Below are 25,109 nucleotides of genomic sequence, written 5' to 3'. Positions count from 1 at the left end.
TCCCCACGGCATGGAGGGATCTTGGGTCAAGAGCAGGGCTGGTTGGGCTCTTATTTCATACACTGCAGAGGTGCTGAAATCAGATCTCTGGGAAAGCATGTTTCTAATGCACAGACATTTATGTCTGTTCCAGCCACTTCTGCCTCTCTTCCTCCTCCCCTCTCCCCCCCAAAAAAATTTCTCCGAAGACCAGGCAAAGTGGGAGGCAGCCGGAAATTGAAGGCTGGTGGCCCCAGTGCCCTGTAGAGAGCTGTCTGTGTGTGTCCTTCCTGACTAGCCGGAGAAGGATAAATGGGGCACAAAGAGGCCAGCGACCACTTGCAGAATCTGGTTCTTCCTAGTGCAGAATGCAGCCTAATGGAAGACAAAATACTGAGTGACTGAAAGGGTTAAGAAAGCTCAGTGGGCCTGTGTGTGCGTGTGCCTTGGCCATCCATAGTGGGGCTGAGCCCACTCCATTCTTAAGTGTGATGGGGCCTTTGCCCGCAAATGTTTGGGGGTAGGGCGGCTCTGCTCAAGAGTGCCGGATGTGATTCCGATCTGTGCAGAAAAGAGTTCCTGGTCCCAGCAGGCGTCCTCCTGTGAGCAGGGTCTCTGTGGCGCACCAGAACTGCACGTGGCGAGGAGCCAGGTGCCTGGAGGTTGACTGGCCGTGCGCTGTCTCGGGCCGCCACCTCTCTGGCCAGTCGCCCCTCTAGGAACAGGCCCCTCCAGGCGTCCCCTGCGGCTCCTTCTTGGCTTCTGCTGCCCACTGAAGACCTCTCCCCAGCGCCTGCTGCCGAGCGTCTTCCAGGGTGGAAGCAGCCTTGGCTGGAGTGTTCCCCAGGGCGGAGGAAGGTTTGCAGACGGGCCTCTTCTCTCCCAAGAGCCAAGCTGTGCGCAGGTCTGCCGATGGTCCCTGCGAGGGCTTCCCTTGGCGGCTCCCGGCCTGTGGTCTTCTTGTGCAGCAGGCCAGAGGCTGCCTTCGCCTCTCTCTGCAGCAGCCTCCAGCCAAGGGGGCTGCCCCGCTTTGCTTCCTGCCTCTGGGGAGCAGGCGGCGCTTGGGCTTGCTCCCCAAGCAGGCACTCCTGCAGGCTTCCTGTGGGACTCATAGCCACAGTCTTGCCCTGGCAGCCTTGGGCCTGGCTGTGGAGCAGCCTGGCCTGCTGTCTTCATAGCCGGCACCTGCCACGAACCACGGTTGGGCCTTGGCCTTTCTCTGAGAGGGGATCACACTTTCACTGGGGGGAGGACAAGCGTCGGCCTGGGAAGGCCCCATGAGTTGTCCCACTAGCTTCTGGTCAGCGCCCCCCAAGTCAGCTCAGGTCACCCACCCCACAGGGTGCTTAAGAGGCTGGCTGTGCAGTGAAGCAAATCCTTGCAGAGCCCGCCACAAGCCACCCGCTTGCACAAGTGTGTTTCCTTCCTGACTCACACCTGTGGACTCTCTTTCGCCAGGCAGAGCAGGAGCATGACAGCCTGGGCAGGGAACATAAGCAGCTGCCTTATCGGAGTCAGACCCTTGGGCCATCTAGCTCTGTATTGTCTACACAGACTGGCAGCAGCTTCTCCTGGGTTTTATTTATTTTATTGACTTAACATATTTAGAACACAAGTCTCTGCAGGCAGGAGACTCTCAGCCCTATCTTGAAGGTGCTGCCCGGGAGGGAACTTGGAACCTCAGATGCTCTTCCCAGAGCAGCCCCGAGGGGAATATCTTACAGGGCTCACGTGTAGTCTCCCATCCAAATGCAACCAAGGTGAACCCTGCTGAGCAAAGGGGACAATTCATACTTGCTTCCACAAGGCCAGCATGCCCAAGGCCCTCCCTGCTGAGTGGCATCAAAGCCAGAGGGTGCCTCTTGATGCTACCCAGCACCCTCGGACTGGGGCCTCCCACAGGGGCAGATCAGCAGTCTGCAGTAGGCCAAGGCCCTCTCCTGGCCTCCATTCAAGCCCATGGAGCTCCTCGAGAAGGTGAGCCGAGCTCTTCCCTTCCTGTTTCTCCCGTGGTGGCCCCATCAGTGAACGGGGGGCTTGCAGCACAAGAGACTGGTCCCTGCATCTCCCCCACCCACATCAGGGCTGCACAACTTCAGCCCTCCTGCAGATGTTGGACTACAACTCTCAACATCCCTGACTCTTAGCTACTGTGGCTGGGGATGATGGGAGTTGTAGTCTAACAGCTGGAGGGCCAGAGTTGTGCAGCCCTGCTCTAAATCTTGATGGAGCGGCCACGGCAGCATGGTGGGGTGGGTGGGTCATGAGTCCCCTCAGCTCCCTTCCCTTGAGCTTCCTTTCCCATGGGAAGGAAAGTCAAAGCCTTTGTGGAAAGGGGATGGGTTGGTGGGTGGGTGGGTGGGAGGGGGAACAAAAGTGAAGGAACTGATCCCTAGGAGGCCTGAGTGGACCCGTGAGTAAGAACTCTGCAAGGCTTGGCTTCCTTGCCCGGTCTCTCATGTCTCCAAAACACAAAACCCCACCGTTTTATGACCCACCTTGCAGCACCTGTCTGAATGTTGATGCCATGAGAACTGCACACTGGCGAATGTTAGGGAAGGAGCTGTTGCAAGCTGTCCTTAGCTGCTCTTGCCACTGCCCAGATGTGTGTGTGTTGGGGGGGGAGCCTGGGGTGAAGAGCAGGTGGGCTTGGGGGGCAGAAGGGTCTGGGCCTGTAGAGATGCTCCCTCCCTCGGCTTCCTGGAGCTCCAGCTTCTCCTGGCCTCTCTCTCTCCTTCCTGTGTTTCATTTCTTTTGGATCTCCAGCTTCCTCCTAACACTGGGATCGGTGAGCCAAAAGCTTTCTTTCAGGGGTATTTTTTTTAGCCTGGAACAGTTGTGCCTCGCATCTGAAAGCTCCACTGGAAAAACAGCTGTGGGTGGGTGTTGTTTTTTTTGTTACAAGACCTGTAGTTCGTGAGGTTAATACCTCCCAGTGGAGTCTGAGAAACCCTTCTGGGTCAGTGCAGAGTGTGAGGCTCAGAGCCGGGTTCGGTGGCTGATGCTGGACAAAAGGCTGGTGGCACCAGACATCTCCTGGGTGCTCTGCCTCTTTCCCCTCTGCTGTGAGGACTGCACAGAATGCTTTGCTCGGATGGTCATGAAGAGATGATGCTGGCTTTGAACAGAATGGAGTGTAGATTCGCCACAGCTGCCGTCGAGAAGCCTTTTGGGGAATGTCGGTGGGTAGTTGCATTGGTCCTCTGGGTGTTTCCTTGGATCAGTTGGCGATTCTGGACTGGTGGGGCTTCCTTTAAAGTCACACACCAGGGTCAGAATGGCTGTGAAATCTGGTGCCGTTCCTACCTGCATTGTGTAAGGTCCTGTCCCAGAGGTCCCCGGCATTCCTATCAGCCAAGCCTTGCCTGAGTCAGGTGGCCGTGGTGGCTTCACCTGGGGAGGCTGGTTGGCTGCTTGCTTTGGGGGTGCCCTGGAGGGGGAATCTCTCTCATCCCTGAGGAAGTGGGCCCTGGACTGCTGTGGGGGTGGAGTGGGGACTGAGCAAGATGGTGCCCTTCCAGTTCAGACCCACTGCTCCACTGAGGAGGGGAGCAAAGCTGCTGTTCCGCTGAGAATGAGTCTTCTGAAGAAGCTGGCTGGAGTGCACAGTCTCTGGGCTGGCAAGGGGGCAGTTGCAGAAGAACCCCTGGGGGCTCCAGGGCCAGAGGAGCAGGAGGCTCGGCTGGCTACACGACAGCCTTGCAGAGAGGTGCTCTCTGCTTCTGACTTAGAGGTGAGAGAAAGTGAGAGAGAAGGAGGCTGCTGCTGCTGGTGGTTGGGCCTGGCGTGTCTCTCCTAGCTGGGCTCTTCCTCCAGGCAGGAGCCTGTGGCGTCTGCTCTGATGGATTAGCCCTGCCTGCCGCCTCCTGGGAGCTGCCGTCTATCCGTAAGCTTAATTCTAAACAGATTGCTGGGATGAGGAGGGGCTGCACCTGTGTGGATCAGCCTGCTCCCCCAGCCACCTTTGGGGGGCTCCATTTAGTTTGGCTCTGAGCGTGGAGCTCATCCGCCACAGGGACGCCGCAAGGACTGACTTCCTCCTGGCCAGACTGCGTTTACAAGGCCCTGCCGTTTTTACAAGGCCCTCATCACCCACAGAACCGCCCGGTTTGAAATGTCTCCTGGTGGAAGTAAATCCAAGCAGACCCCCTTCTCCGCTGCTCTTCTGCCTGGCCTTGCGGTTCTTCCCCTCCACCGGAATTAGTTTACCTTCTGCAACAGCAGCAGCAGCCGCACCTCCTCCCACCCCCACCCTGGCTAAATCCTACCAAATAATAATGTTGACCTGTACCGCTCTTTATGGTTCCACAGTTCCAAAACCAACAGTATATATTATCCTTTTGACACTCACCAGAGGGGATATTTTGCCTTGGAACATTTGCTGAAAAGATTGCATCTGTCAGGAACCGGCCCGAGAAAAGCTGAGCTAGGCCCGACTGGAGCCAGGGAGGGGACGGCCAAGCGCTCGTCACCGTCCTCTGAAACGCCTCGTTAGCGGAAGCCGCTGGCCTGCAGGGACCCCAGGGCTGCCTTCAAAGGCCGCCTTGGCCCTCCTTAAGAACAGAACCAAAAAGCCAGAGGCCTGGAGAAAGGGCGGCCGGAGCGGGGGGGGGGGTCCCTTGTGGAACCTGGTGCTCCGGCTGTCCCCACGGCGCCCCGCCGCCTGGCATGCCTTTTGGAGCAGGCTCCCCCCCTCACAGTCTTGGTTCTGGCAGGGTGGAAACGTGGAGGCCCAGCCTGGATAGGAAAGGCCTGGGGGGGAGCTGCAAGGCAGGGGCTCCTTCTTGTGATGTCACGCTTGGCAGGCAGGCAGGCAGGGACCCTCCTGGAGAGTGGGGCAGGGCAGCACTGCCCAGTGGAGTAGCTGGCTGACTCCCACCCTCCCCAGCACGCCGCCAGAGAAGAGGAGCTGCCTCGAAGCTTCTCTGCCTCAAAGCTGCAGGCCAAGTCAGGAGGGAAGAGCTTTGCGTGGCAGAGCTGCTGCTTCTGGCTGTCCTCTGAGCCATCTAGCAGCCTACTGTCAACACTGACTGGCAGCAGCCTCTCCTGCATGACAGCCATCTGCTGAAGAGCGGTTTCCCTGATGCCATCGGGGAAACTGCGGTCAGCAAGTCAATTCATCCTGCTGCTGCTGCCGGTGCCGCCGCCGCCACTGCCACTGCCACCCCCTAGCCCGAGTGGCTGTGTTGGAGAAGATGCTGAGGCTGCCTCAACTGTGAGTGCGCCCCCCAGCTCCTGCCCCAGCCAGGGGAGAGGCTGCTCCCTCTTCCCCCTCTTCTCAGGCCCCACTAATCCCACCCCTTCCTTCCTTCCTTCCTTCCTTCCTTCCTTCCTTCCAGCAGCTGCCTCTGGTTTCTGGGCAGAGGGGAAGCTTCCAGTCGCCAAGCACACTTTCTTGGAAGTCACACATAATCAAAAGGTGACTTGCTGGAACTGTGACTTGGCTGAACTGTTGTCAAAACAGTAGCCAGCCTCTGAGTTGCACAGAATTCTCCTTCAGAGCAGTGCCTCAGTGGCACCAAAGGAAGCTAGCCAGGATCCAGGCCTGCAGCTGCTGCTTGGGTGTGCTCAGCTGGGAGGATACAGCCTGCTAGCAGGAGGCCCTGAAACCCCACATTTGCAGGTGGCCAAGACTGGGGAGAAGGACTTTGCTGGCCCTCTCTGGACGTGGCGATGCAGCACCATGCCTCCTGGTGACAGGAACTGGCCGGAGGTCTGTGTCCAGCAGCCTGAGGCCTCCGTGCTTGGAGACCGAGGCTGGAGCACTCGCGTGGAGGAAGCTGCCTCCTCCCAAGAGAGGCTCCTCCATCTGCAGAGCCTCCAAGGCCTCTCTTCCCCAGTGGTGCAGGCGAGCTCTGTGCTCAGCACCCTCTTCCCCAGCCTTGCCTAGCAAGGTGGCGGCCTGTTCTTCCCCTCCCCTTTGCCAGGACCCCAAAGGCCCTTGCGGGGGGCCGGGGGGGGTGTTCTGTTGACAGCATCAGCCAGAGCACCTGCAGCTTCTCCTTGGAGAAGGGGCTCTGATTGGCCAGTTCCCACGTGGCCCAGCTCCATATCGGGGTGGGGGAGGAGATGGAAGGGGCTCCTTGTGCCGCATCTGCTCTGCTGAGGAGCCCCGAGGACCGAGCCGGAGGGGCCTTGCTTGCTTCCTGCTTGCTTGCTGACATCCTCGACTCCAGGATTCCTTTTGGCTGACCTCGCCTGATGTGCAGACTGTGGGCCAGGCTCTTGGGACCTCTCAATTAGGTGCCTGTCATGTGGCGTGTGATGGCCTCTCTGCCTCCAGCGCGGCCTGGCTTCCAGCTGTTCTGGCAGATTGTGCCGCAGCCCTTGCGCCGCCTCTGTGGGGAGCCTGCTGGCTGCGAGTCCGCCCTCAGCTGGGGCTCCGGGTTCCTCTGACGGGCTCCTCCGAGTGAGGCGCCGCTCTGTGTGAGCTGTGTGCCTCTCTCCTTTTCTCCTCCCTCCCTCCTGAGCAGCTGTGCTTTGAGCTTAGTCACTGCTGCTTGAGGTCATCTGAAGTGGGTTTTACCGGCTGCATCAGGGTTGCATCAGGTTCAGGCCTCTGTCTTTGGGGGAGCTCTGCGATGCAGGGCGTTGCCAGCTGGGGGCAGAGCGATTGCCTGGGACGGCCGCCTTCTGGATGCAGGCTGCAGGTGATTGAGGCCAGAGGCCTCCTGATAAAGTAGCCCCTCGCCATGCGGCTTGCTCTTTGCCCCAGGCAGGCAAGGCTGTGTGCCAACTTTGCTCTGCTTTGGGGTCTTTGCAGGGGTGAATGCTGGGCCTCCCCAGTTCTGGTCACGCACTGCATTGGTAGAGGAGGAGGGAATCCCAGTGGGGCTGGGGAGTTCTTGTAGCCCCTAGTCCCAGCGAGCCCTGCGAGTGAAGGCACCCCCAAGACCTCTTGGGCTGCTCTGAGAACTGGCCTCCACCTCTGTCACTTGACAGAAATGCTCCCTTGGCCATCGCACTGGCAGGCTTCATTTGGCCAGGGCCTCCACCTGGCTGCTGGCCTTTCGCCTCTCAGCCCACTGGGCCACGTGGCAGTGGCGCAAAAGCTTTCCACATCCAGCACCGACAGTCTCCTTTTCCTGGGGAGGTGAGCTGGGATGATGGTGTGCCCTCCCCGTAACCTCATGATGGCCTCCCTTTGTGGCCAATGGAGCCGCCCCGTCCAGAGGAGGCATGCTTTTTCAGGGCAGCCGTGCCACTCTGGGGAGGGCTAGAGGGGCTTGCCGGCCTGCCTCTCTCTCTCTCTCCCTGTCCCTGCAGACAGTGCTGCCCTGGGCATGGCTGGTCCTTGTCCCTGGTGCTGGGCACAGGCTCCAGAGTTTCCAGGCACCGGTCTCTGCACTGATCCCTCTACCTTTGCCACCAGCATATCTAGACTGTGCATTCCGAACGGATAGGAAGGCTTTGCTTGCACTTCATTGCAGCCACGATAATGTGAGTTATGTATGCAGGGTGATGGGTGGAAGGGTGCTCCTGCCCATGGCAAAAGGGGGAGGGTGGCATGGAGGCAGATGGGCGGGCACAGAGCTGCTCTGCAATCTCACCCACATTTTTCGGGCAAATGGCCCCGACTAGAAATCTCTCCTTTTTCCAGTGGGTGCAGCTCATCTATGGAGTGACAGACAGACTCCTCCCTGCAGACCAACCAGGGACCAGCTCTCAAAAATCACCTCCCTTCCAGATCTGTGAGCATGGGCTGCCAGGCTTCTCATGCCCACTCCCACCCACCCTGCCCCACCCCGCTGCTGCCTACCTGGCAGGCTTGTCTTCCTACTGAGAATGAACTCTGGCCCTGCTCTGCTCTTGCAGCTGCGTTCTGCAGGGCTCTGGGGAGAGAGCAGGCCCCCTCCCCACCCCACCCAAGGGAGAAGATGATGGTGGGCTAGAGCTCCAGAAAAGGAACAGGCCCACCACCCAATGAGGCTGCTTTCTTTGAGTTCAGCGGACACCGTTTGGGCCAGCTTGCCCTCCTAGGCTTTGCCTTGGGAAGCCCAGCTCAGCTCGCCCCCACCAGACTTGCTGCCTGTTGCTCCTTGGCTCCTCTACGCCTGTGAGTGAAAGAAGCCCCTTCTTGACCTTGGCATCCCGCGCTCCCCCCTCCCTGGTCCCTTTGGGGGGTGGGCACGGCACAGGGCCGGAGGGAGCACAGAGGGCTCCACAGTGGCTCTTGGGAACTGGGCCCAAATGGCCTCCCCTTGCGCTGCTGCCTCTCTGAGGAGCTCGGCCTGGATGACGCTCTTGTTTGGAGACTCCTGAGGAAACAGACTCCGCTTCCATGAGGAGTTGCCTGCTGAGATGCACCTGCCTGCTTGGCTGCTCCCTGCAGGAGCTTCTCCTTGTAGAGGCTGGAAGAGGGAGCACCTGCCCCTCCCCCGGCTGCAGTGCGGGTCACCCCAGGCTGTGCTGAGAGCCATGGGGAAGAGGAGTGAAGTGGGCAGGCTGGGCAGGGCTGCTTTTCTTCAGGAGGACTTTGTGGTCCTCTTGAGTGCAGGCTGGGGGGGCTTGTCTGAAGCACACAGAGGGCCCTGCAGACCAAAGGGCCCAGCACCCTTCCAGTGCCTTTGCTGGGCTCTTTGTGAACTGCTGCTGCTGGGATTGGGAGCCCTTTGGGGGACAGGGGGACAAATAATGTTTAAGCAGAGAGGTGTGACAAGGGGCTATGAAATGGTAGCTGTTAAGACTCCTTCCAGCCATCAGATCAGCTCCGTCCCCGGGCAGGGAGGAGAGCTGGCCAGTGGGGTCCAAGAGAGGCCCAGACTACAAGAAAGTGAGCTTGGTCACGCTGCTGCTGCTGCTGTTGATGCACCCTCCACTGTGCCTTCAGAAGGTTCTGCCAGCCCTACTGTTTCCACAGCCTCCACCCTCTCCAAAAACCAGAACGCAGTTTGCATATTTCCCATGTAACTTTTGCACACTTATTTTCATGGTTTCCTCCCTTGGGTCTAAAGACATCCATGGAAGAGGGGCCATGCCTCCTGTAGCCTTTTGAGAACACAGTTGGATTGGGTGGGGGTGGCGGGAGATGAACCAGCAAAGCTCTTTCCCCTGCTTGCCTCCAGATTCCTGAGCGGACCTTGGGCCGCCTACCAGCAGAGAGTGACAAGAAGCAGCAGCAGAGCAAGTGGTGTCTCCCTTGACTGCTTCCAGGCACAGAGTGGACGGGAGTCCTCTGCGAGGGTGGTTCTTGGAGTCCAGAATGCAGGCTTAAGCCTTTGCCTTGGGAAGGAGTGAGCTCTGCCTTCCAGTCTCTGGGGCTGAGTACTCGGGACTTTTCTGGGATCACCGCTGGAACAAGACTGCTTTGGGGGCGTGCCCAGGCCTTGCTCTCCCTTCCCTGGGAGAGGAGAGCTGGTCTTGTGGTAGCAAGCATGACTTGTCCACTTAGCTAAGCAGGACCTACCCTGGTTGCTTATGAATGGGAGACATGATGTGTGAGCCCTTGATGTGAAGATGTTCCTCTCAGGATGGAGCTGCTCTGGGAAGAGCAGAAGGGTCCAAGTTCCCTCCCTGGCAGCATCTCCAAGATAGGGCTGAGAGAGATTCTTGCCTGCAACCTTGGAGAAGCCTCTGCCAGTCTGTGAAGACAAGACTGAGCTAGATAGACCAATGGTCTGATTCAGTATGTGGCAGCTTCCTGTGTTCCCCCAGTCCTTTGCAGAGTGGGCTAGGACTCAGAGTGGTGGTGTAGGGCTTGGGCAGGGAAGGTGGAGGGCAGAGGCTGTCCGTTGGCAGCAGAGTGCCCATGTTGCAGAAGGGTCCAACCTCAGTCCCTGGCACCAGCTCCAGGTAGGGCTGGAGAAGAGCCCTGCCTGATGGGCCAAGGTTCTGGCTCTGTATGTCCATGGCCAGAGACGGTGGGCCACTCAGCTGCCCCCAGCCTAGACCTTCTGGTGGGCTGAAAGGGGCCCCCCTGCAGTTCCTCCAGGCCCTCCAGTGAGACAGCACCCTTCTTCGCTCCGGCCTGCTGCCTCTTGCTGAAGCAACAGGGCATGGGCAGAGTTCTTTGAGCTCAGAGTGTGAGATTTAAGAAAAGCATCAGAGTGGCAAAGTCTTTGGCTGTGATGCTAGGAGGCCTGCAAAGAGTTAAAAGCCCTTTCAGAGCAGGAGAGGGAAACGCCAAAGACTGGCTTTTGCACACTGTTTTATGGGGCCATTAAATGGCAGCGAAGAGTTTATAAGGGCCGGCTTCAAAGGTTTCATTTCAGGGGTTATGAAAAGATCTTAGGAGTGTTTTATTTATCCAATGTTCTACAGAGCGATGTCAGTGCTTGCCCTCGGCCCACCTGCCTCTCTTAAAACCTGCCTCCCCCCGCCCAGGGATCACCAGGACCTCGCACCACATGCCTTCCTTTCAACATCATCCTGCTGTGTAAATGTGCTGAGGGGCTTGTAAGGTGGCGGGTTGCGCTCAGTCCCAGGCGAGCAAACAGCAGCTCTGACATGGAGGAGATCCTTTGGAAGGGGGCGGGGACAGGCCTGTGTGTGCACCTAGCAAGCACAATTTGTGCAGAGGATGCTACTTAATAGAGTTCCAGCAGCAAATCAAAAGTGGCCCTCCCTTCCTGTCCCCCAGAATGCATTCAGGTTATTCCTTGGAAATATATTTTTGGGGGTCTCTGATCAAGGGCTCCCAACCAGCGGTACTCCAGATGTTGCTGAACTACAACTCCCATCATCCCCAGCCACAGTAAATTGTAGCTGGGGGTGATGGGAGCTTTTCAATAACATCTGGAGCACTGCAGGTTGGGAGCCCCTGCTCTACACCCATAGGATTTGTGGTGGACCAGGCTATACCCATAATCCCCTTGGCACAAGAGTTCTCAAACCTGGGTCCCCAGGAGTTGCTGGACTACAACTCCCATCATCCCCAGCCACAATGGTCAAAGGGATATACAACGATTTCTCTTCTGTTGGGCGAATCATGTCCGTCTTGGAGAGCTCTGCCCTGCTTCCTGTTCTGACGAACTAGTGCTTGAAATGGCTTGTGGGTGTGAAGCTGGGTCTCCTCTGCATTGGTGCCTCAGTGGTGTGTAACTTTGTCCTCCAGAAAACCTGCCAAAAATATATAACTCCAACTCCTGGATATAAACTCTACAGAAGGGACATGGAGGGGAGGATTGAGGGAGGAGTAGCAGTGACTGTATATCAAAGAAGGGATAGAATCCAACAAGCAAGAAAACCTAGGAGGACCAGAGTCCTCCACAGAATCATTATGGGTGACAATACGAGGACTGAAAGGAAATGACTTATTAGGGACATGCTATCGCCCTCCAGATGAAAACACTGACAGTGACCTGGATCTGGAGAGGCAAATCAGAGAAGTGAAATCACCCGTTTGTTTGTTTGTTTGTTTGTTTGTTTGTTTGATTACAGGGCTGTAATAATGGGTGATTATTACACCCATGCATAGATTTTTTAATAGATTATTACTACATAGATTATTGTAGATTATTACTACCTACACATAGACTGGGGAAATTCACTGGTAGTGAAAGAGAGGCCAGATTTCAAGACTTGCTAAATGACTGCCTTAGAACAGTTGGTCATGAAACCAACCAGAGAGATTTCTACCTTAGACTTAATCCTGAGTGGTGCCCAGGACCTGGTGTGATATGTCAAGAGTTGCAGACACACTGGGGAACAGTGACCATAGTGTGATCCAATTCAGCTTATATGTGAGTGCCAAGAAAATACAAAACTGATGCGTTGGACTTAAGAGGTAATGTCTCAAAAATGAGGGGACTGGTAAAAAGGAAGCTGAAAGGGAAAGTCAAGAGGGCCAAATCTCTCCATAAAGCATGAAACTTATTTAAAAACCACAACAATACAAGGTCAGTTAGAATGTATACCAAGAAGGAGGAAAGGTATCAAGAAGGAGGAAAGGTACCACCAAGTTCAGAAGGATGCAGCATGGCTACCTAGTAGAGTCAGGGAAGCTATAAAAAGGAAGAAGACTTCCTTCAGAAAATGGAAGTCCTGCCCAAATGAAGATAACAGGAAGGAAAACTTCTTTAAATATTTCAGAAGCAGAAAACTTGCCAGGGAAGCAGTTGGACCCTTAGATGCTGAGGGCATGAAAGGGTTTATTAAAGAGTATAAGGAAATTGTAGAGAAGCTGAATGAGTTCTTTGCATCTGTCTTCACAGCAGAGAATACTGACCATATACCCTCTCCATAACTGAGCATCTCAGACTTGTAGGCTGAAGAACTGGGCCAATTTGAGGTGACGAGAGGATGTTCTAAACTGTCTTAAAAAACTAAGTTCTGAAGGAACTCAAATGTGAAATTGTTGATCCCCTTGCAAAAATAAGTAATTTGTCCCTACAGTCAGGCTCTATACTAGAGGACTGGAAAGGAGTGAATGTAACTCCCATTTTCAAAAAGGGCTTCAGGGAGGATCCAGGAAATTACAGGCCAGTCAGCTTAACTTCGATGCTGGGTAAATTGATGGAAAGCATGCTTAAGGACAAAATTGTGAAACACATAGAAGAAAAAGCCTTGCTGAAGGAGAACCAGCATGGCTTCTGCAAGGGAAAGTCTTGCTTCACTAACCTTTTGGAGTTCTTTGAGAGTGTCATGTAGATAAAGGTGATCCAGTTGACATAGTCTACCTGGACTTCCCAAAAGCTTTTGACAAAGTTCCTCATCAAAGACTCCTGTGGAAGCTTAGCAGTCATGGGATAAGGGGACAAGTACATGTGTGGATTGCTAACTGGTTGAAAGACAGGAAACAGAGGGTAGGGATAAATGGAGAGTTTTCACAATGGAGGGAAGTAAGAAGTGGGGTCCCCCAGGGATCTGTACTGGGACCTGTGCTTTTTAATTTATTCATAAATGATCTAGAAGTTATGTTCTTAAAATGGCAATGCGGCTCAATATAAGCAAGTGTAAAGTGATGCATATTTGGGCAAAAAACCCCAATCTAACATATACCCTTATGGGAGCTGAGCTGTCGGTGGCTTACCAGGAGAGAGATCTTGGGGTCATGGTGGACAGCTTGTTGAAAGTGTCAACTCAATGCACGCCAGCTGTGAAAACAGCAAATTCCATGCTAAGCGTCATTGGGAAGGGGATTGGAAATAAGAATGCTAGTATCATATTGGCCTTATACAAATCTATGGTGTGGCCACATTTGGAATACTGTGTACAGTTCTGGTCACTATACCTCAAAAATGACATTATAGAACTGGTGAAGGTGCAGGGCAACCAAGATGATGAGGGGGTGGAGCACCTCCCTTACGAGGCAAGGCTACAGCATCTAGGCTTTTTAGTTTGGAAAAGAGGTGACCAAGGGGAGACAGGATAGAGATGTATAAAATTATGCATGAAGTAGAAATCGTGGACAGAGAGAATTTTTTCTCCCTCTCTCACAACATCAGAACCAGGGGTCATCCCATGAAACTGAAAGTCAAGAAATTTAGAATCAACAAGAGGAAGTACTTTTTCACACAGCACATAATTAATCTCTGGAGTTCTCTGTGATGGGATATGGTAATGGCCACTAGCTTGGATAGCTTTAAGAGGGGCTTAGACAAATTCATGGAGGACAGGTCTATCAATGGCTGCTGGTCTGGTGGCTGTGGGCCATCCTCAGAGGCAAGATGCTTCTCAATCCCAATTGCAGGAGAGAGGGCAGGCCCTGCCCTGCCCTGCCCTCCTGCCTGTGAGCTTCTCAGAGGCATCTGGTGGGCCATTGTGTGAAACAGGAGGCTGGACTTGATAGGCTTCCTTGGGCCTGATCCAGCAGGGCTGTTCTTCTGTTCTAAATAATGATGTCTGATTTTCAGAAGATGTCGTTGATGTAAGAAAAGCCCTGCTAAGTCAGAGCAAGCCATGGCCCTCTCTGGCTGTCTCCCTCTTAGCACCTGGGATTCAGAGCTACACTGCCTTTGAAGATGGGGGTTTCATTCAGCTGCTGTGGCTAATTAGCACTGATGGCTCTCTGTTTCCCATGAATTTGCAAATTGCCCACCCACTGAGAAACTCTGTTAAAACTTCCCTATTTAGAAAGATGTTTAGTGATTCTGCAGAATGGCTCGCATTACTTGTGGTTTTGTCACCTGTATTTATAAAAATTGCTTTTCTTAGGCAAGCTGTTTTCAGTTGCTTTGAATTTGTGGGGGGGGGGGAGTAGGATCTAGATCATTGTCTAGTACAAGACGACTAAGACCAAAAGACGCACGAAACCCTTCCTTGGGGCTTATCTGGCTCAGATCTGCTTTATTTCCAGATCGGGGTAGGAAGCTGCTTCTGCTCCATCAGGCTCTTGGTCCATCCAGCCCAGTCTTTCCTGCCCTGACTGGCAGCAGCCCTCCAGAGTCCAACGCCGGGCTCTCTCCCAGCCCTGCCTGGAGACGCTGCCAAGGATTGAACCTGGGACCTTCTGCGTATGGCCTAGGCAGCCAGCCCCTGGGAGACAGCCCAGTGCCAGGTAGGAGGGCTGCGCAGGGGGCACCACTGGACCACTCCTGCCGGCTGCCTGCCCGCCCAGCCCTCTTTGGGAAGCTTTCAAGGAGGGAGGGTCTTCCGCAGCCCACCGGTGCCACTCGCATTGTGAGTGGGGAGCTCTTGCCATTCAGAAACCCTCCTGACCTTGGCTGCCTGCCCGCCCAGCCCTCTTTGGGAAGCTTTCAAGGAGGGAGGGTCTTCCGCAGCCCACCGGTGCCACTCGCATTGTGAGTGGGGAGCTCTTGCCATTCAGAAACCCTCCTGACCTTTAAGCTTGAATTCCATGGCAGGGGAAAACTCCGCCCAGTGGGTCAAAAGGGTCCGTGCTCACGTGCAAGGGAGTTGGCAGTGGACCCCCACTTTGCTTGGACAACCCCCGCCCCCCCATCCAGACCCAGCCTGCTCTCTGCTGGGCCACAGCAAGAGAAGTGGGCCCTCTCCTGCTGCCAGTCTTCCTCCAAGGCCAAGGGCCACTGCTCAGGGCAAGGGCACCTGCTTGCAAGTGGGAGGTCTCGAGTTCGTTCTGCGGTGGGGAGAAGGACAGAGACTCTGGAGAGCTGCTGCCAGTTTGAGTAGGTGGTGCTGGGCTAGATGGCCTGAGGAGCTGACTCCGGGGCAGGCTGCCAGCAAGCCCTGAGCAGCCCTCGCAGCTGCCTGGCCTCCAAGCGGCCAGGCCTGCCTGATGCTTCTTCCTGGCTTTCTCCAGCCTGCAGAGATCCTCTCTGCGGGAGTTGGGTGCCTGCAACCAGATGCAGTAAAGGTCTCTCCACGGGAAATCTGCAAGGGCAAGGCTGTTGCTCGGCTGCAGCTGGCGTTTTGCTGCAGATAGCAAGACTAGCTTTGCAGGGGAGGGCTGGGGAAGCAGCAGGTATCTCTCCGCCCAGCTGACCATGGCTGCCATCTCCCTTGCAGTGAGAACGAGGCCCTGTGGCGGGAAGTGGCCAGTCTGCGGCAGAAGCACGCCCAGCAGCAGAAGGTCGTCAATAAGGTACGCTGGGTCTGCCCGTCGACACTTTTGCTGTCCTCTGTGGTAGGCCATCCAGTGACCCGGGACTAGTAACTTGCCAAGGGAAGGGGCTGGGGAGGTGTAGTTAGGTTGCCCATGGCCACTCGGAGCCCTGAGATCCTGAGGAGAGCTGTCCTCAGGACAACATGGCAGTCCACAGTCAGCTGTGAGCCTCTGAGCATAGACAAAGTGGCTTCCCTCTGACCCAGACACCCCCCCCCCGCCATATCTGGGACTAGCAGTTTGAGTTTCCATGACAGGGCATATGGCGTGACCCCAGCACCACTGTGTTTCAGCCAAGTGTGTGGATGCTGGGTGAGTCACAAGGTTTGAGTTGTGTGGTCCTTTCCTAGCACATCCTTGGATCTTGATAGCTGGGGCAGGAGACTTTTGCAGGGAACCTCCTCCAGCTGGCCGTGCACACCATGTTTAGGGTGTGTGTGTCTCTTTTTCCTTCCCACAGCTGATCCAGTTCTTGATTTCGTTGGTGCAGTCCAACCGTATTCTCGGGGTGAAGAGGAAGATGTAAGTGGGCCCTAGGGGCTAGGGCGGTGGGGCTTCTGTAAGTCCTACTCAAGGGGCAATGTCTTGATTTTCATCTTGTTAGGAGGACCTCTTGGGAGGCTCCCAAAGAACATTATGCAGGCGATACTTCCAGAATTGCCCAACAGTCTTTGTGATCAGAGCCTCTGTAGCTGAAGCGCACATCCACTGTATTGCTGAGAAGTCTGCAGTTGTCTCTGGAAAACTAGAGAGATTGTGGTGACCAAAATCTAATCCATTGGTCAAACAACTTGCTGGTTTAAGAGCAGAGTGAAGGCAATCTCATTTTGTTTCGAGTTTCACAAAGCTGGGAAATTGGAACCTAAGGCTAATGCCTTAATAGACATGCCACATAATCAGTTATGATGTTGTGCAATGTCACAAGTTGTTCTCACTTACTAGTTGCCCTCCATGTACCCACACTTTTCCTTGGTCTTTGAGGCCCAAATCAAGATGGGGAGGATAGCCACAAGAGATGTATACATGCTATCTTTATTTTTTAATAAACAAAAATGATTTAGAAGAAAGAAAGAAAAAAGCAAAGATACCCCACAAAAGATGTGAGTGTATGGAGGGCATTTTGTAACATTGCACATCATTCCTGATCACCAACAGGTACTGTGGGGGGCGGGGGTGGGGGTAGTATCTGGTAGTATCGGCAAGAAAAATCCCCTAAGCTGTGAGGGTGCAAATGTTTCGGATAAACCAGAAGGGGACAGAGTAGAACCAGGAGTGGAACAGACAGAAGGGTGGTCAAAAAGGTCAAGTGACAGGAAGGGAGTTAGCACATGCCAATGCCAGGTAAGAGGCTCGGTGTATAGGTGTTTATATACCAATGCAAGAAGCCTCTGAGTCAAGATGAGCAAGCTGGAGTTCTGGGTGGCTAATGAAAACATAGATATAGTGGGCAGAACAGCAACCTGGTGGAACGGTGAGAACCAGTGGGGCACGGTTATTCCTGGATACACACTCTACAGAAGGCCAGGGAGGGGAGGATTAGGGGTAGAGTAGCACTTTATATTAAAGAAGGGATAGAATCCAATAAGCTAGAAAACCTAGGAGGACCGGAATCCTCCACAGAATCATTATGGTTGACAATACAAGAACCGAAAGGAAATGTGTTACCAGGGACATGCTATTGTCCTCTGGATCAAAATGCTGAGAGTGACCTAGAGTTGGAGAAGCAAATCAGAGAGGTGTCAAAGGGAGACAGAGCTGTAATGGGTGATTTCAATTATCCACACATAGACTGGGTAAATACACATTCAGGTTGTGGCAGAGAAGCCAAATTTCTAGATGTGCTAAATGACTGTGCCTTAGAACAGTTGGTCGTGTTACCAACCAGAGAGAAGGTAACCTTGGACTTAATCCTGAGTGGTACCCAGGACCTGGTGTGAGATATCAGAGTTGTAGAACCACTGGGGAACAGTGACCATAGAGTGATCCAATTCAGCTTATATGCAAATGAAGTATTGCCAGGGAAGTCCAACACAGATGCATTGGACTTCAAAAGAGGAAACTTCTCAAAAGTGAGGAGACTGTTAAAACGAAAGCTGAAAGTGAAAGTCAGGAGGGTCGAATCACTCCAGAAAGTATGGGACTTATTCAAAACCACAATAATAGAAACTCAGTTGGAATGTATACCAAGAAGGAGGAAAGAAGTATGTATACCAAGAAGTTCAGGAGGATGCCAGCGTGGCTAACAAGTAGAGTCGGGAAAATAGACTTCCTTCAGAAAATGAATGGATGTATGGATGAAGTTCTGTCAAGTTGGTGTCAACTGTTAGTGACCACATAGATTCTCTCCAGGATGATCAGTCTTCAACTTGGCCTTTCAGGTCTCTCACTGGTGCATTCATTGCTGTCGTAATCGAGTCCATCCACCTTGCTGCTGGTCGTCCTCTTCTCTTTCCTTCAACTTTTGCCAGCATTATGGACTTCCCAAGGGAGTTGGGTCTTCACATAATGTGTCCAAAGTATGATAGTTTGAGCCTGATCATTTGTGCCTCGAGTGACAATTCTGGATTGATTTCTTCTACGACCCATTGGTTTGTTTTCCTGGCTGTCCATGGTATCCTCAAAAGTCTTCTCCAGCACCAAAGTTCAAAAGCATCAATACTTCTCCTATCTTGCTTCTTCAAAGTCCAGCTTTCGCATCCACAGAGTGTCACAGAGAAAACCATTTCTGAACAATTCTAATCTTTGTAGGTATAGACACGTCATGGCATCTTTAACTTATAAAGCCCTAAATAGCTTGGGCCCCGAGTATTTAAGAGAACGTTGTCTTCGTCATGAACTCCACTGACATCTGGAGAGATTCGTCTGCATTTGCCACCGGCTTGTCTGGTGGCCACTCAGGGATGGGCCTTCTCTGTTGCTGCCCCGAGACTCTGGAATGCGCTCCCTAGTGAAATAAGAGCCTCCCCATCTCTGACAGCTTTTAAAAAGTCTTTAACAGAGGCATAACTAGGGGAAATGGCGCCTAGGGCAAGCACTGAAATTGCACGCCCCTGCCCCCCGTCCAAACATCTGACACGCATCTTTCTGAAAACATGTCTTTTACCATAATATTAGCTCAAAGATACGAAAATACAAAATTACAAAAATACAAGTGTGTGCATAGGATTGTAGTCTTAAACAATCTCCACTCATCTTCTACAGAGTTAAAATTAGTATTAAGAAGAAATCAGCTGCTTAAGACTTTCTAGAAAGGAAAATATATCACAACTTCCCAGTCATGAGTAGAGAATACCTTGGCCCTTTCTGCCCAGTGCCATTCTGTTTCTGAGATGCTCCTTCCATTGTGAAGGGGCCAGGGAGTTGTGAAAATTAAGCTAGATTTGGATTCAGTGTTGGAGTGTCATCACTTATCTGTTGCTTAGGACTCACCAAGGCCACTGAATACAAATTAGCCATGAGTGCCCTACACTGAAGTGTAATTTCAGAATGAGCTGACTCATTCTTCACTCTAAAGTTCACCTGATGATTATTTGGCTAAGGAGAACTAATGATTTAACTAGTCACAAGCAGAGAATCAGGGAAGCTGCTGTTCTTTAGAGGATCCACCAACTTGGACTGGTAATGAAAGACAATTTCAGCAACACATTCAATCAGCCTCTGTTTGAGATGGCAAGGTGAACTGCTTTTTTCAAAGTCTCTTTACAACTCCAATCACTTCAACTTCACAGGGTTGTTGTAAGAAGAAACTCAAGTATGTAGCATACTGCTCTGAGCTCCTTAGAGGAAGAGCAGGATATAAATGTAAAAATTAAATAAATAAATAAATAATCAACTTCTAACCATTCCTTGGAGGCCTCCCTCTTTCTGTAGGCTGCCAAGCACAAACTATAAATAGGCATCTCATTAAGATTTGGAGTCCTTTCCGGGCCTTTACAAAGTTCTCCTAGTATGGCAAACGTGGGAATTAGTACCAATAAAAAAGGTGATTAAGCCAGAATGGGGGGCTCCAGCACATACAAGCACAAGGCTATCAATAGGGTGAGCAAATGCAAATGCATCCTTTTAGAATTTGACAAATCTCTTGATATGGGGTAGAAATTAAAGAGCTATTTCAAGCATTCTTTTTTGCAAAACTTACCATCATTGTACAGTTTCCCAAATATCTGTTATTTGATTTATTGAAAACTCATCACAGTCCATCAGTTTTTATTAATGCAAAGTGGGGAAAACAATGGGAGCTCTATTAAATGTACCTAGCCTACCAGTGGTTTTTTATTTCAAAAGGGAGTTTGAACTAATATATAAGAAAATGAGGAGCTATAAACATGATTAATAAGCACATTAGACTTTCCTGATCAAATTTGTTGGCAGTTTTTATATGGTCACAGCTGAAATTCCATGGAGAAATGGAATTTCAGTTCTAAGCAATGTAGAACTGTATTTTGGTCATTTTCCAATAGGAAAACAGACATATGATGATGGCACCTCTGTCTCTTGCATAGGAAGCTAGATCAACAGTTCATGAGTTCATCCTGAAAATGGTGCATTCAGATTCACAGTGCCACAATAAATCTATGCTTTTGCTCTTTAATTATAGTTGAAGACTTAACATATCAAAGAGGGGGATGGAGGAGGAGGCTGGGGAAAGAGTGAGTGCAAGGGGTGCAAGATAGAGAGAAGGAGGGAAATGGAGGAGATAGGAAAGAGAGTGAGAAGGAGGGAAGTGGAGGGGACTTGGGAAAGACAGAGTGAGATAGAGAGAAGGAGGGAAGTGGGGAGTCTTGAGAAAGAGAGAGAGAAATAGAGAGGAGGGAAATGGAGGAGAAGGGAAAGACAGCGAGAGTGAGATAGCGAGAAGGAGTGAAGTGGAGGAGACTTGGGAAAGAAAGAGCAAGAGAGTGAGAAGGAGGGAAGTGGAGGAGACTTGGGAAAAAGCGAGAAGGAGGGAAGTGGAGGAGATGGGAAAGAGTGCGAGAGAGTGAGAAGGAAGGAAGTGGAGATGGGAAAGAGAGAGCGAGAGAGCAAGAAGGGGGGAAATGAAGGAGACTCGGGAAGAGAGGGCAAGAGAGTGAGAAGGGGGGAAGTGGAGGAGACTTGGGAAAGTGCGAGATAGAGAGAAGGAGGAAAGTGGAGGGGACGGGAAAGAGAGAGTGAGAGAGCGAGATAGAGAGGAGGAGGGAAATGGAGGAGACTTGGGAAAGAGAGAGCGAGAAGGAGGGAAGTGGTGGAGACTTAGGAAAGAGAAAACGAGAAGGAGGATAATGGAGGAGACTTGGGAAAAAGAATGAGAGAGGGAGATAGGAGGGAAGTGGAGGAGACTTGGGAGAAAGCGAGATTGCGAGAGAGAGAGAAGGAGGGAAGTGGAGGAGATTTGGGAAAGAGAGAGAGAGAGAAAGAGGGAGGTGGAAGAGACTTGGGAAAGAAAGTGCGTGAAGGTGGAAAGAGAGAGCGAGAAGGTGGGAAGTGGAGAAGACTTGGGAAAGAGAGCGAGAGCAAGAAGGAGGGAAGTGGAGGAGACTTGGGAAAGAGAGAGCGAGATGTAGGGAAGTGGAGGAGACTTGGGAAAGAGAGCGAGATGGAGGGAAGTGGAGTCGGGAAAGAGAGCGAGAAGGAGGGAAGTGGAGGAGATTCAGGAAAGAGAGAGCGAAAAGGAGGGAAATGGAGTAGACGTTGGAAAGAGAGTGAAATAGAGAGACGGAGGGAAGTGTTGGAGACTTAGGAAAGAGAGAGTGAGGAGGGGGGAAGTGGAGGAGACTTGGGAAAGAGACAGCGAGAGAGTGTGATAGAGAGAACAAGGGAAGTGGAGGAGACTTGGGAAAGAGAGTGAGGAGAGGGGAAGTGGAGGAGGCTTAGGAAAGAGAGAGTGAGATAGAGGGAAGTGGAGGATACTTGGGAAAGAGAAAGCGAGAAGGAGGGAAGTGGAGGATACTTGGGAAAGAGAGAGCGAGAAGGAGGGAAGTGGAGGAGCCTTGGGAAAGAGAGAGCGAGAAGGAGGGAAGTGGAGGAGCCTTGGGAAAGAGAGAGCGAGAAGGAGGGAAGTGGAGGAGCCTTGGGAAAGAGAGAGCGAGAAGGAGGGAAGTGGAGGAGCCTTGGGAAAGAGAGAGCGAGAAGGAGGGAAGTGGAGGAGCCTTGGGAAAGAGAGAGCGAGAAGGAGGGAAGTGAGGGAGTCTGTGGAAAGAGAGAGCGAGAGAGAGGGGAGGGAAATGGAAGAGATGGGGAAGAGAGCTAGAGAGTGAGAGTGCGAAGGAGGGAAGTGGAGGAGGCTTGGGAAAGAGAGCGAGATAAAGAGGAGGAGGGAAGTGGAGGACACTTGGGAAACAGAGTGAGAGAGTGAGAAGGAGGGAAGTGGAGGAGATGGAAGAGAGAGTGAGAGATCGAGAAGGAGGGATGTGGAGGAGACAGGAAAGAGGGAGCGAGAAGAAAGGAAGTGGAGGAGACTTGGGAAAGAGCGAGATAGAGAGAAGGAGGGATGTGGGGGAGACTTGAGAAAGAGAGAGCGAGAAGGAGGGAAGTGGTGGAGACTTGGGAAAGAGAGAGCGTGAAGGAGAGAAGTGGAGCAGACTTGGGAATGAGAGCGAGGAGGAGGGAAATGGAGAAGACTTGGGAAAGAGAGAGAGATAGAGAGGAGGGAAGTGGAGGAGACCTGGAAAAGAGAGAGCAAGAAAGCAAGAAGGAGGGAAGTGGTGGAGACTTGGGAAAGAGAATGAGAGAGTGAGATAGAAGGTGGGAATTGGAGGAGAACTGGGAAAGAGAAAGCGAGATTGCGAGTTAGAGAGGAGGAGGGAAGTGGAGGAGATTTACGAAAGAGAGAGAGAGAAGGAGACTTGGAAGGAGGGAAGTGGAGGAGACTTGGGAAAGAGAGAGAGAGTGAGGGAAGTGGAGGAGACGGAAAAGAGAGAGGAAGAAGGAATCAAGTGGAGACTTGGGAAAGATATAGCGAGATAGAGAGAAGGAGGGAAGTGGAAGAGACTTAGGAAAGAGTGCGAGAAGGTGGGTAGAGACTTAGGAAAGAGAGCGAGAGAGAGAGAAGGAGGGAAATGGAGGAGATGGGAAAGACAGCGAGAGTGAAAGAGCTAGAAGCACGGAAGTGGAGGAGACTTGGGAAAGAGAGAGCGAGAAGGTGGGAAGTGGAGGAGATTTGGGAAAGAGAGAGCGAGGAGGAGGGAACTGGAGGAGACTTGGGAAAGAGACAGCGAGAGAGCAAGGAGGAGGGAACTGAAGGAGACTTTGGAAAGAGAGAGCGAGATAAAGAGAAGGAGGGAAGTGGAGGAGACTTAAAAGAGAGAGCGAGATAGAGAGAAGGAGGGAAGTGGAGGAGCCTTGGGAAAGAGAGCGAGAGAGCAAGAGAACGAGCAGGAGGAAAGTGGAGGAGACTTGGGAAAGAGAAAGCGAGATAGAGAGAAGGAGTGGAGGAGACTTGGGAAAGAGAGAGCATAAAGGAAGTAAGTTGAGGAGACTTGCGAAAGAGAGTGTGAAAGAGCGAGAAGGAGGGAAGTGGTGGAAACATGGGAAAGAGAGTCCGAGAGAGCGCGAAGGAGGGAAGTGGAGGAGACTTAGGAAAGAGAGAGCGTGAAGGAGGGAAGTGGAGGAGACTTGGAAAACATAACGAGGAAGGGGAAGTGGAGGAGATTTGGGAAAGAGAGAGTAAGCAAGCGAGATAGAGAGAAGGAGGCAAGTGGAGGAGACTTGGGAAAGAAAGAGCGAGACGGAAGCAATTGGAAGATGTTTGGGAAAGAGAGAGCAGGAAGGAAGGAAGTGGAGGAGACTGGGGAAAGACAGAGCGAGAGAGTGAGAAGGAGGGAAATGGAGGAGACTTGGGAAAGAACGGGAGAGTGAGATAGAGAGAAAGAGGGGAGTGGAGGTGACTTGGGAAAGAGAGAGCAAGATAGAGAGAAAGGAAAGTGGAGGAGACTTGGGAAAGAGAGAGCGAGATAGAGAGAAGAAGGGAAGTGGAGAAGACTTGGGAAAGAGAGTGAAATAGAGAGAAGGAGAGAAGTGGAGAAGATTTGGGAAAGAGAGCGAGAAGGAGGGAAGTGGAAGAGACTTGGGAAAGTGAGCAAGATAGAAAGAAGGAGGGAAGTGGAGGAGACTTGGGAAAGAGACAGCGAGATAGAGAGAAGGAGGGATATGGAGGAGATGGGGAATAAGCGAGAGTGAGAGAGAGGAGGGGGGATGTGGAGGAGACTTGGGAAAGAGAGCGAGATAGAGAGAAGGAGGGATGTGGAGGAGACTTGCTAAAGAGAGAGCGAGAAGGAGGGAAGTGATGGAGACTTGGGAAAGAGAGCAAGATAGAGAGAAGAAGGGAAGTGGAGGAGACTTGGGAAAGAGAGAGCGAGATAGAGAGAAGGAAGGAAATGGAGGAGACTTTGGAAAGAGAGGGCGATATAGAGAGAAGGAGGGAAGTCGAGGAGACTTAGGAAAGAGAGAGCGATATAGAGAGAAGGAAGGAAGTGTAGGAGACTTGGGAAAGAGACCAAGAAGGGGGGAAGTGGAGGAGACTTGTGCGAGAGAGCGAGAAGGAGGGAAGTGGAGGAGACTTGGGAAAGACAGAGCAAGAGAGTGAGAAGGAGGGAAATGGAGGAGACCTGGGAAAGAATGGGAGAGCGAGAGAGCGAGAAGGAGGGAAGTGGGGGAGACTTGGGAAAGAGAGCAAGAAGGAGGGAAGTGGAGAAGACTTGGGAAAGAGAGAGCGAGATACAGAGAAGGAGGCAAGTAGGAGAGTCTTGGGAAAGAGAGCGAGAGAGTGAGATAGAGAGAAGGGGGAAATGGAGAAGACGGGAAAGAGACAGCGAGACAGCAAGAAGGAGGTAAGTGGAGGGGACTTGGGAAAGAGACCCCCGCTGCCGCCTGCCACCCCCGAGACACCCCGCTGATGCTGAGTGGGAGGGAGCCCCAAGAAGAAGCTAGCGCACACACGTGCCCTAGGCCCGCATAGCCCAACCATTCCTCAGCCCTCCTCCCCCCTCCCCCGCAAATTTAAATAAAACATTTTTTAAAAAGCAGACACAGACCTTTATGTTGCATACATTATTGAAGACACAGACTAGGCTGCTCGCTCCGGTCCTGCCTCGATCTTCCTCCTCCCATGTGGCACACTGCACAGCCTCACCCTCAAAACAAAGGAGCAGAGTAGACGCTCTCGCCAGCGCACAGAAGTGCACGTGCGTGACTGATGCGAGAGCGGACAGAGATCTCACGCAGGCGTGAGGGGGAGTGCCACCAGGACTGGAGGCCAATGGCAGTACAGCAGGCAGCATGGCACCCGCCCCAGAGCCAAGAGTGCTCAGATGTAGGTATAATTTTTTGCGGGGCGGGTGGGGGCACAGAGGGACGGGGCATTTTGGCGCCCCCTCTCAATTCGTGCCCAGGGCATGTGCCCTGCCTGCCTCCCCCCAGTTATGCCTCTGGTCTTTAAAACAATATAAGTTAAAAGCCTGGATGAACAGATGCATCTTTAAAGGATTTAATGTTGTTTTAAAATATTGTTTTAAAAATTTTACATTGTGGTAATTTTTTAAATTTTTTGTTTTTTAACTAATGTTTTACTCTCTGTTTTTATTTTGTTGTAAACCTCCCAGAGACATAAGTTTTGAGTGGTATAAAAATATGTTTAAATTAAATTAAATTAAACTAAACTAAATTAATAAATATCCTTTCCAAGGCCTTC

The 25,109-nt window shown here is 52.3% G+C and overlaps 1 protein-coding gene across 4 annotated transcripts in view; it reads left to right on the top strand.

The window, feature by feature from the left end:
* The window catches only part of HSF1 (heat shock transcription factor 1), an 81,690-nt gene that overhangs the window by 32,764 nt on the left and 23,817 nt on the right, over positions 1-25,109 (top strand). For 3 of the 4 annotated variants that reach the window (XM_053244702.1, XM_053244704.1, XM_053244703.1), the window contains exons 5-6: positions 15,346-15,421; positions 15,903-15,964. The exons of the other annotated variant lie outside the window; for it this stretch is intronic. In XM_053244702.1, coding sequence (XP_053100677.1) covers positions 15,346-15,421; positions 15,903-15,964 — 138 coding nt within the window. The remainder of the gene's footprint in view (positions 1-15,345; positions 15,422-15,902; positions 15,965-25,109) is intronic. 4 annotated transcript variants of the gene reach the window in all.

This window comes from Hemicordylus capensis, chromosome 4 (assembly GCF_027244095.1).
Source record: "Hemicordylus capensis ecotype Gifberg chromosome 4, rHemCap1.1.pri, whole genome shotgun sequence".
In the NCBI taxonomy this organism is placed as follows: Eukaryota; Metazoa; Chordata; class Lepidosauria; order Squamata; family Cordylidae; genus Hemicordylus; species Hemicordylus capensis.
This window is presented reverse-complemented; position numbering and strand designations above follow the sequence as displayed.